We start from the raw sequence: 12,184 nt of genomic DNA on the forward strand, positions 1-12,184 counted from the left end.
CCCGAAATGTGCTTATCATTGGTATACCATTTCCCTGTTCGCCAAAGGTCATACAAATATTTGTATATAAATTAGTAAAATAAGTCTGAGATGTGAATAATTGAATAATTTATCTCTTTACCATCGCCCGAGGAGACAACGTCAAATCTCCACATTGGGGTCTGTAAATCCTTTCTTTCCCTCATTTACAAGGACAGGTTTTTCTGTCCTAGTGTGCCAAACGAGAATCTGTAGAGAAATATCAGAGAGAAGAATCAGCATCAGGCAACACTCTCAGGATCGAACACACACCCATCCACTCCTCCTCTCTCCTTTCCTCTCTGCATGGGCGGTGGTGATGTTCTTCTGAGCATCTACTCCTAGATATAGCAACAAGAGCAGTACTGATGGTACAATAGGAAACCTATCTATAAGAATGTACTCCTGTGTGTCAGCTCGACCTTGCTCAACATTTTATGATAGTGAATAGAGAGTGCTCCCGTAGTGGAAAAATAAAAACTTGCTCTTCTTTTTTGCTCTTTGTAAGTGATGCAACTCGGTTATTTTGGGTGCGTCGCGTACCGGTAACTATAGCCCCAATCAAGCCTTTGGAGTGGGATGATTTGGCTCTTGAGACCGGACTCACATCCAGGAGAGTGATGGTGAAAATGAATCGACGTATAGAGCTCATTTTCTTCCCCTCAGTCTCTGAGCAGCCCTACCTTTCATCTCCTCCACCTCAGTAATGAATTATGCATGGGGTGTGTTTGAGCTGCCTCCACCAGGAGCCAACTCCCACTTTACCCAGGTGTAGATGAGGTTAATAGTCACACTTGCGTCTGAAGAGGTAGATTATAAGGAGGAGAGGTGCCGGAGCACGACTCATCCCCCATCCCTTGCCCTGTGCTCATCTGGGCTGAATGCATGCTAGGATGCCCCCCCCCAGCTCTTTTCATCTACTCCCCTCCAGGAGTCCTGAATATAATCAGGCTGAATATCCCATTATGTGAGTGTGAGTGGTGGTGGGCTAAGGCCCCTGGGTGATGCCTCTCTGCCCAGGGAGAGGCTTAGCAGCTGGGGCTAGGGCCAGAGCCAGGCAGGGAACAGCCAGGCCGGAGATGAAATGGGAATGAAACACCACACAGTGCCCTGAAGCCGTTTACAATCACACCCACTATGTGAGGGGAGCCTGCCAGTTACCTAATGGATCCACTGACATTTTTAGCACCTGGTTATATATGAAGTTGTTTTGGAGAGAGTGAACTTGCCACTGCCTCTGCACTAAGCTTGGATCCACCAGAGGATCATCAGAGTATGGATTTCACATTTGCCTGACATTATATAAAATACCAACAGGTAAAATTATTATATTCTGGTGTAAAATGACAGAGTATTACATGCAAAAATAAAGCATCTATTTTGCTCTATCTACCTTAGTGCAATTAGATGCTTTGGGCTCCAGGTCGTTGAGTGTGACCAGCTCCCGGAGAAGGCTGCTCTCCTGGTAGCCTCCCTTCACTCCTCGCAGCTTGAAATAGGCCTGGGGCTTGAAGAGGATGAGCCGCAGGTTGATGGCGAAGCCCGCCATGTCGATGGCAAAGGGCCGGTGAGGGTCAAATACAGTCTTCCAGCCGTACACCTTGCCTGCTGCATTGACCTTGGGAGACTCGTAGCGCAGACCACCAACAAAGGCCACAGGCCATACAGACACCTTCCTTGTTGACCTCATCTGGATAGAGAAGAAGAGAGGACAGAGAGAGTTAAGCATCTTTGCACTGTTTGTATTTTTAATGAACAGGATCAGTGTATCAATGTCTATATGAGATGTGCCAACAAGGCAATATACATTAATTACAGGAGACAATAGTTTTAATTCCAAACAATGATACAAATCGAGCCAGATAATCTGAAAGCTATGGTGTGTATGTTACATGTATCACAGAAGCCTTGCAGGGCCACTGTGATGGACCCAGCCTAAGAAGAGTAAACGTGGACAGAGCTAAGTGGGTTTGAGGACCAGGGCCATTATAGAGAGTGGATTGGGAGAAGAAGAGCAGGTTGGTTGAGGAGATGCTTGAAAGGTGCCGAGCCTCTTCCATTCCTCAGAGGCTCAGGTTTGTCCTTTAATCTTCCAGTATCAAACGATCTCCTGGCCACCCGCTCTTTGTCGACTGTATTTCTGCACCACTAGCAGCGAAAGAGAGCCGCCCAAATCATGAAAGGAAGTGTTCTAATGAGGAGGGCTGAACTGTTGAGTAATTTATCCACACTCAATGCAGTAGCAATAATAAAGGTGCTGGTGTTGTGGAACTGCTTTTTAAATTAGGTGTTTAGCAGTGAGAGGAGATGTGTGTGTGTGTGTGCTGGGTGGGACAACACTCTGGAAACGGGGCTCGCTCTGTGTGTGTCCCAGTATTCTAGCCGTATCTGATGATAACCCATCAGCCCAGGGGATCAGAGAGGAGATGTGTGTTTGAGAACAGGATGGAGGAGGCCCGGGTTTATGAGTGCAGTTTGGAAACACATCTGGGCCACCGAGACCAGGACTTTGCCAGGCTAGTCACCCAAATAACATTTAATTTGATATGGTGTTAGGGATGACATCACCCTCTCCCAAGGGTCATGTGATTTTTGTACGTAAGAAAACTGACCTTTATCACAAGTTTAGATCATGCATCTTTCCTACGAGGGAAATAGCTGTTTTCCTCAATGGGTTGGTTCTGGAATGGAACTGGCTCAAGCATCGTCAAGGGGGTTGCCCCTCTCCCTCCATGCTACAATGTGAAAATGAATGTTTCCAATGCTGCCACTGACGGGAATGATTGCTAAAACAGTACCCCGTCTCTCCTCTGTTTAGAGCTGAGCAAGTGAAAATGCCATAAAGTGCTGCCCAATTTTCGTGGACTTGAAGTGTTTGTGCTAAGTGTTCTTTAACTCTCTCGCTCTCTCTCTCTCTCTCTCTCTCTCTCTCTCTCTCTCTCTCTCTCTCTCTCTCTCTCTCTCTCTCTCCCCTCTCTCTCTTTCTCTCTCTTCTCTCTCTCTCTCGCTCTCTCTCTCTCGCTCTCTCGCTCTCTCTCTCGCTCTCTCTCTCTCGCTCTCTCGCTCTCTCTCTCTCGCTCTCTCGCTCTCTCTCTCTCGCTCTCTCTCTCTCTCTCTCTCTCTCTCTCTCTCTCTCTCTCTCTCTCTCTCTCTCTCTCTCTCTCTCTCTCTCTCTCTCTCTCTCTCTCTCTCTCTCTCTCTCTCTCTCTCTCTCTCTCTCTCTCTCTGTGTGTGTGTAAGCTATGTTTCCTTTACTTGGGGAGGCCCACAGAGACAGCCTGCCTATGTTCTTGAAGTCGGAGCACAACAAAGGGAACTAATCCTAAACTCTCCAGGTGTATTACTCCATCTGAAGCGAAGGAGATGGGGATCTGTACTGGTTCACAGAGGCTCTAAAGTGAGTTGTCATCAGAACAGACTGATACTGCTATCGGGTGATTATACTGCTATAGGTTGATTATCTGTCTTTAATAGATGGAATTGGTGGCTTAGTCCATAGAGAACACAGTAGAAAATGGTTAGTTCAACTCCTAAACTGTGGCCCATTTTCATCAGTACACCACATGATTCCTAAACCAGAAGCAATATCATTATATATACCTTTTATATCCAATACTTATTTTATAATTTTAAAACGTGTTCAATTTAGGTGATATTGTATTCTAAGTGATCTGGTTCACAATGTTGAATGTGGATGCTGAAGGAGAATAGAGAAGGATAGATATGATAAAAATAGAGAAGCAGACACTGCCTGTAAATACTCCTTCTGGCTTTGGAAAGGCAACAAAAGCATTTTTTAATGAAAGCTTAATAATTAATGCACCCCTTTACAGTGATGAAGTTTAACTATGGCAGATGCATATTTCATGAGCTACACTACATGACCAAAAGTATGTGGACACCTGCTCATCGAACATCTCATTCCAAAATCATGGGCATTATTATGGAGTTAGTCCCCCCTTTGCTGATATTACAGCTTCCACTCTTCTGGGAAGGCTTTCCAATAGATGTTGGAACATTGCTGTGGGGACTTGCTTCCATTCAGCCACAAGAGCATTAGTGAGGTTGGGCACTGATGTTGGGCGATTAGGCCTGGCTCGCAGTCTGCGTTCCAATTCATCCCAAAGGTGTTCGATGGGGTTGAGGTCAGGGCTCTGTGAAAAACAGCCCCAGACCATTATTCCTCCTCTTTAAACTTTACCGTTGGCACTATGCATTGGGGGAGGTAGCGTTCTCCTGGCACCCACTAAACCCAGATTTGTCTGTCGGACTGCCAGATGGTGGATCATGATTCATCACTCCAGAGAACGCGTTTCCACTGCTCCAGAGTCCAATGGCGGCGAGCTTTACACCACTCCAGCCGGTGTATTTGGCATCGCACATGGTAATCTTAGGCTTGTGCGCGGCTGCTCCGCCATGGAAACTAATTTCATGAAGCTCCAGACGAACAGTTCTTGTGCTGATGTTGCTTCCAGAGGCAGTTTGGAACTTGGTAGTGAGTGTTGCAACCGAGGACAGACGATTTTTACGCTCTACGTGTTTCAGCACTCGGTGGTCCCATTCTGTGTGGCCTACCACTTCGTGGCTGAGCAGTTGTTGTTGCTAGACGTTTCCACTTCACAATAACAGCAATTACAGTTGATCGGGCAGCTCTAGCAGGGCAGAAATTTGACGAGCTGACTTGATGGAAAGGTGGCATCCCATGACGGTGCCACGTTGAATGCCACTGAGCTCTTCAGTAAGGGCATTCCACTCCCAATGTTTGTCTATGGAGATTGCATGACGGTGTTCTCAATTTTATGCACCTTTTAGCAACGGGTGTGGATGAAATAGCCTAATCCACTAATTTGAAGGGGTGTCCACATACTTTTGTGTATCTATAGCATATTTTACTTTAATTTACAGCAGTCTTTACTAGAGGTCGACCGATTAATCGGAATGCCCGATTAATTAGGGCCGATTTCAAGTTTTCATAACAGTTGGAAATTGGTATTTTTGGGCGCCGATTTGCCAATTATTATTATTATAATATTTTTTTCTTTTTTTACACCTTTATTTAATCTTTATTTAACTAGGCAAGTCAGTTAAGAATACATTCTTATTTTCAGTGACGGCCTAGGAACGGTGGGTTAACTGCCTCGTTCAGGGGCAGAAAAACAGATTTTCACCTTGTCAGCTCGGGGGATCCAATCTTGTAACCTTACAGTTAACTAGTCCAACGCAATAACAACCTGCCTCTCTCTCGTTGCACTCCACAAGGAGACTGCCTGTTACGCAAATGCAGTAAGCCAAGGTAAGTTGCTAGCTAGCATTAAACTTATCTTATAAAAAACAATCAATCATAATCACTAGTTAACTACACATGGTTGATGATATTACTAGATATTATCTAGCGTGTCCTGTGTTGCAAATAATCTTACTGAGCATACAAGTATCTAAGTATCTGACTGAGCGGTGGTAGGCAGAAGCAGGCGTGTAAACATTAATTCAAACAGCACTTTCGTGCATTTTGCCAGCAGCTCTTCGTTGTGCGTCAAGCATTGCGCTGTTTATGACTTCAAACCTATCAACTCACGAGATGAGGCTGGTGTGACCGAAGTGAAATGGCTGGCTAGTTAGCGCGCGCTAATAGCGTTTCAAACTTCACTGCTCTGAGCTTTGGGGTGGTTGTTTCCCTTGCTCTGCATGGGTAAGGCTGCTTCGATGTGGTGGCTGTTGTCGTTGTGTTGCTGGTTCGAGCCCAGGGAGGCGCGAGGAGAGGGACTGAAGCTATACTGTTACACTGGCAATACTTAAGTGCTTATAAGAACATCCAATAGTCAAAGGTTAATGAAATACAAATGGTATAGAGGGAAATAGTCCTATAATAACTACAACCTAAAACTTCTTACCTGGGAATATTGAAGACTCATGTTAAAAGGAACCACCAGCTTTCATATGTTCTCATGTTCTGAGCAAGGAACTTAAACGTTAGCTTTCTTACATAGCACATATTGCACTTTTAAGTTCTTCTCCAACACTTTGTTTTTGCATTATTTAAACCAAATTGAACATGTTTCATTATCTACTTGAGGTTAAATTGATTTTATTGATGTATTATATTAAGTTAAAATAAGTGTTAATTCAGTATTGTTGTAATTGTCATTATTACAAATACGTTTTTATTTATTTTTAAATCGGCCGATTAATCGCTATCGGCTTTTTTGGTCCTCCAATAATCGGTATCGGTATCGGAGTTGAAAAATCATAATCGGTCGACCTCTAGTCTCTACCCATGTCTCTCGACATGGAATGTTTCCTATGGTTGGGTCTGGACTTATAACGGAGTGTAGAGAAGCACAATTTTGCTTCTGCTCTGGGTGAGAGAATCTGCTTAATATGATGTAATGGAGCAACAACAAAAGGTTAGGTTGGCCATTACAGTTCCTTGCTGTACGTATTTGATTCAGCCGTTGTTTTTGTAACCTGTCGTATTATCATATTACTGACAACTCTGGGCAAGAGTTCATGACATTACACTCTTAGAAAAAAGTGTTCCAAAAGGGTTCTTCAGCTGTCAGCATAAGATAACCCTTTTTGGTTCAACGTAGAACTCTTTTGGGTTCCATGAAAAACCCTCTGGGGAAAGGGCTCTATGTGTAACCCAACAGGGTTCTATCTGGACTCAAAAGGGTTCTTTCTGGAACCAAAATGGGTTCTTCAAAGGGTTCTCCTATGGGGACAGCAGAATAACCCTTTTAGGTTCTGGATAGCATCTATTTTACATGAGTGTATGAATGATTTAATTTGTACCAGTTTTCATATTTCAAATGTCAGGTCACGCTGAACAAGCTGGCATCTTTCCATTCAGGTTAATTCAAGTCCAGATCACAACAACATGGCATATCCAACTGCAATCTCTTAGATCGATGTCTACTTTCAACCTCTTCACATGTAGCTGTTATAGCCATCCCCTCCATGACTTACACCTGTTAGTAGGTCGATGAGAATGGTCTGATATTTACTGCTCTGTCAGTTGGGTTGGAGTGGTTTCTCACTGACTCTCTATCGGTCAGCCCAGAGGCAGCTAGCTCAAGCTCAGCCCTATAGGTTGTTACTCCCCCCTATAAAGAGTGCTGGTGCTGGGTGTAAGTGATGGAAGGATTATAGGGAGAGGGAGAGCACTCTACCTGATTTCCAGGGAAAGGTAATAACCGACCCATCGATATGGATTGCACCATTTACAACCTGCCCCCTTCACACTAACAAGACCTGAGGCTAATGCCTCAGGGCCTAACAGCATCCATTCAAGCCAATCTGTCTTGAGTCAAAATGGATGGCCTGAGGCACTGACAACTAAGTTCAAACTTATCCTCGGACCACTGTTGTTGGCAATGGGAATCAAAATATTTTAGGTAATAACCACAATATATTACTACTGTACTAGGAGTAGGAGTAGCCACCATTCATGTTGAAATAAATAAAATAACAAAAATATGTACTTTATGTGCCGTAAACTCCCCACTACCATTATATTCACTGACACAAAAGTGAATCTAGTGGACCGTATGTGGCCATGAGATGCCAGTGCGCCCCAGGCCTGTACTGACCTCCTCAAACAGCTCCAGGCTATAGGTGTTGTCGTCGTCAGCGAAGTAGACAATGCCCGCCTGGCTGCTGTTGGAGTTGAAGGTCTCTCTGAGCCAGCGCAGTGCCAGGTTCCTCTGCATGGTGCCCCGGGGTATCCTGGGATCCCGCGTGTCCGCACGAAGCTTATAGTTCCTGGGAGTCTCCACGTTCAGGTGGGTGTAGTTGAGACCCGTTTCCCGGAGCATGCGTGTAACGAGCGGGGTCCTCCTCTGAGAGTCTTCCACCAGGATCCAGTGGAGGTTGGCCACGTGGAGGAAGGTGTTGGCCAGCCGCGTCAGCTCTGCCTTCTGGACTGGGCGGCTGTAGGTGGGGGTGATTATGTGGATGGTGGGCAACCCATCGGACCATGGTGGTGGCCGCGTGTACACGTACTCCGTCCTCACCACCTCCACTATGTCCTTATCAGAGGAGCAGTACTCCTTAGAGTCGCTGGACTGGCCCGCCTCCCTCCGCCCTCTGTCGGCTCCGTCATCTGCAGGGGAACAGGAAGACATGTAAGGCATTAGCACGCCCCGGGAGCGGGGTCGCCCGCTGTATAATCTCAGGTGACACAATGCAAGAGGCAAGTACCTGCGAGTCGGTGTCGATGGACTGCAAGCCTCTCTGGTATGATAAAGATCTCTTTTACTAGGTGGTGACAGGCTGCAAAAAGCGAAAGCAGGCAGCGTGAGGTGAGGGGACATCATGGCTACAGTTTGGTTACGGCAGCGGCTCCCCTGGCTGCCCCTACTCATTCAGCTGGAACAGCCGTGGCAGGGACAGGGTCTATTCCAGTAGTGGAGCTATGATTATGTGGCCCCCATAGCCCTCTATGATGGATAGAATATCATTATTGGATCATTAACATAGTTAATTTCTCCCCACATTGTTCCATAGCTAATGGCAATCTTTATCGGTGCTCAGTTAGAGCGGAGGATACTCTTTCAGACATAAAAATTGTATTTCTGCGTCACACAGCAGATTAACACAATCTTCTGATGGCCAGATGTTCTGCGGTGGCTGACAGAAAGCAATCTGGCAACCCCCTGCTCCTTTTAAGACCAAACAAGGAGAAAGCTCCAGATGATTTGTGGAAACCTGCCTATATTACCTTGATGGCAAAAGGAAAGAGACAAAGAACGCTATTGATTTACTGTCACCTTAAAAGCCCAGTGCTGTCAAAAATAAAATGGTTCTGCGTTTAATATATATATATATATATATTAATTGCCACACTGAGGTTGGTATAATACTGTGACATTGTGAAAATGATGCTAATGCTGTTTTAGTGTAAGAGCTGTTTGAAAATACCAGAAATGTTGGCCTACCTGGCTACATCACCCAGTGGTATACGCTAATAGACCAATAACAAAGAGTTTCAAACCTCTCTGCCAATAACGGCTAGCTTCAGGTTACATATCCCTCCCATTAGGTTCATCCAATTAGGCTCCTCACTCAGAACACTCCCAGACAGCAAAATCCTTGCTTGAGATATTGCTATTTTTGTTTCTTTTTGACAATTTTAATTTAAAAAAAAGAATAGTAAGGTAATTCATTGTTACGCAGAAAGGATTTGATATTGAGATAAAAACAGCTGCATTGGACCTTTTGAATATGGTTCTGTTCACCAGACAGAGTACTGTACTCACACTGTTGGTTTATTATGTCACTTAGGGTCACATCTATGGGGGGGGGGGGGGTTCACTCATGTGAGAGTGTGGTAACATCTCAGGCTTGTGTACAGTATGTGGAAGCCGCACAAACACATTGACTCAGGAGATTCAATAAAGCCTGCCTGGGAGCTATTAGGGAACAGTGATTATTATTTCAGATGCTGATTAAAGGGCATTAGAAATTAATTTAGTCTCCTTTTGATTTGAAAAGTCTGCTACAGTTTAACTGCTAAATATATTAGCTGAATGACTGCTCAAGACCATAGCACCAAGCACAAGCTGCAGATGGGGCTGTGTGAATCAAAGGACACTTACCAAGAAGTGCATTTTTGTAACAGATCTGTAACAGACCCTGTGGAAGGCATGTGTTGTACTGTATGTACTGTACATTATATTCGGTAACTGGGCATGTGACCCGATTGGATTGGATGAATTGGCTATTGAATATTTCTACACCATTCAACAGAGGACCTATGAGAAAGTGGAGGATGTACCCTTGCGGATGGCGAGCAGCGGAGCGATTGCGCTTTGGTGCCAAACGGTGATGAGCAGAGTCCACGGTAACACTATCAACACGATGGCAAGAATGTCTCTTCTCTTCGGCATCTCCAGGATTGGTTTTATGTCTCGTCATTACCTGCCAGGAGAGAGGAGGAGCGACAAACATATCAGCATCAAAGGCCTCTAGTTAAATGATCCACTCTGAATTTTATTTCAAAATGACAAGATTATGGTGGGTTGGCTGAGAGAGCCACTGACTTTTCCACCCTGAGGAAGCTGACAGTCTTTTAGCACAGCGATATAATACCTCGTCAATTCTGTTTATCTTCCCGGCGTATAAATACTCCATTTATACACATGCTGTCAGGCGGAAGGCTTAATTTCCAAAGTGTGAATGCATCTGACACATAAACATAAGCCCCATAAAAGCCTTCCACTGATAAAGAAATGGGTCAAGAAGAGTTTTAAGCAGTTTTTTACTGCGTCAGTGGAGAGCAGGCAATGGGAAGTCCTCAGAGGAAATTGCCAATGTTGTGCTGCCTGAGTATCTAGAACTGTATACAGACAGGCACTATGTGGAACAAATCATTTTGCCCCTTTTCAATATGCACATTTCATTGCTTTGGAATATCAGTGATTAGACTTATGGATCAATGTGTTTGTGCTGTGGAAGCCATACGTGCTGTGAGACTACTATGGTATCAGGCACTCATTAAAGCATAAATCATAAACGGACCTATGGCCATATTACAATGGCTGAATGTATTGTGCTAAACATGTTGATGAGTATGGTAAATTACTATGATTCCTCACCCACGGTTAGAACTGGATCACGGCACCATCAATGGTGCAGCTGCAGGAGCCAGGCCCACACAGCGCAGCAGCAGCACGTCTAGCTGAGTGGTGTGATCGTCCACAACATCTCAACCAGCCATGCCTCCTCCTCACACACCCAGGAAACACCACCCGGAGAGCTGGATGGAAAACAACCGGTCAGGGCTTAGTCACCGCATTATGTCATCAGTCAGTCACATTATAGGAAGACATGACATCAGTCACATTAGGATGGCATTCAGACCAAACCCTTCCAGAAACACAGCCCCATGTTTACCAGCACTCCAAAGATGACAACATCAACTCAGTGAGCTTCATTCTTTTGTCAACTCTAGGAGTCAATAACTGTACTCAGGTATCGGAAAAGGTTGCCTAGCAATCTACCTCAACTGCATGTGCATCCACAATGTAATGTCCCTGTCTCAACCATCACAGAACTACCATTCAAGAGCAGGAGCGGCAGAGGACTACAGTACAGAACTCCAATTAGGGCTAACGTCATTCATCACTGGTCAAAAACTGGTTGAATCATCATTGTTTCCACGTCAGGGCTCCCCAACTAGCGGGCCAGGGCCCAGGTTTTAACCCCCCACTCCCCCTCCAAGTTTCCAGAGAAAAAAGCAACTAATTTTAATTGTTTGACATAAACACCTGTCAAAACACCAGGAAATCAACTCCATGTGATTTACATTTTGGGAATCTTTTTCCAAGTATTCCCAAGCATAATAGAGAGATATGTGATCGTATACAAATATAAGCAAGGTTTGAAAGAATTATGTTTTAGTCAAATATTGTATCTGCTTGGGCTTCTTGCGGTCAATTTGCAGTCTGCACATTATTTGTGTGATCATGTTACTGACCCTCAACCATCCACTCAAGAAAATAATTGGCCAGTGGCTGAATCTAGTTGAGGATCCCTGATCTATGTGATGATGTTGAATCAACGTGAAAAACTTATGGGATTTGCAAAAAGCTATCAACGTCAAGGCAGTTCTATTTCTTTCACCTAACTTTGAACCTAAATCCAATGGCAGGTAACAATTTCTGTTGATTTCGAAGTGAATTCAGGTTAGTTGATAACTCAACCAAATGTGAATCGAAACTAGATGTTGAACTGACGTCTGTGCCCAGTGGGTCCTGTTTACAGAAGGAATCTGTGGCAGTGACAGGTTGTTTTCATTTCTCCCTAAGATATGGATACTGGGAGAAGAGCATACAGCCACTTCTCTTGCCAAGATTCTGGTGCTGTGGATGGAGAATGGTGATGTTATGAAACAATCAGCATCCTATCTCGTCCAAAAGCATGGGAATGAATGAATGCCACGGTGAGCCAGGATGCCTGTGTATGCTGCAGCTCAGATATTGGTCGGCTGCAGATCGACTGGGTGTATAATTTTAGACACTTTGTGATGGAAGATCAAATGAACTGCAAAGATGTTTCTTTTATATTCTTCAGAGCAAACAACAGGGGCCCAGTTTTTTTATTGAGGCATAGTATAAATGCAAATTGCCTCTGACCTGGTAATTCGGTAGGGAGTGTATTTGCTTGA

General features: G+C 44.6%; 1 protein-coding gene across 2 annotated transcripts in view; it reads right to left on the reverse strand.

Moving 5' to 3' along the window:
• The window catches only part of LOC139386393 (galactosylgalactosylxylosylprotein 3-beta-glucuronosyltransferase 1-like), a 96,402-nt gene that overhangs the window by 3,447 nt on the left and 80,771 nt on the right, over positions 1–12,184 (reverse strand). The window contains exons 3-8 of one of the 2 annotated variants that reach the window (XM_071131960.1): positions 10,614–10,774; positions 9,794–9,936; positions 8,218–8,289; positions 7,608–8,119; positions 1,412–1,708; positions 122–228 (exon numbers count right to left, since the gene is read on the reverse strand). In XM_071131960.1, coding sequence (XP_070988061.1) covers positions 142–228; positions 1,412–1,708; positions 7,608–8,119; positions 8,218–8,289; positions 9,794–9,905 — 1,080 coding nt within the window. In that variant the 5' untranslated portion in view covers positions 9,906–9,936; positions 10,614–10,774 and the 3' untranslated portion in view covers positions 122–141. The remainder of the gene's footprint in view (positions 1–121; positions 229–1,411; positions 1,709–7,607; positions 8,120–8,217; positions 8,290–9,793; positions 9,937–10,613; positions 10,775–12,184) is intronic. The other variant, XM_071131962.1, reaches the window with a different exon arrangement.

Source organism: Oncorhynchus clarkii, chromosome 27 (genome assembly GCF_045791955.1).
Source record: "Oncorhynchus clarkii lewisi isolate Uvic-CL-2024 chromosome 27, UVic_Ocla_1.0, whole genome shotgun sequence".
Classification (NCBI taxonomy): Eukaryota; Metazoa; Chordata; class Actinopteri; order Salmoniformes; family Salmonidae; genus Oncorhynchus; species Oncorhynchus clarkii.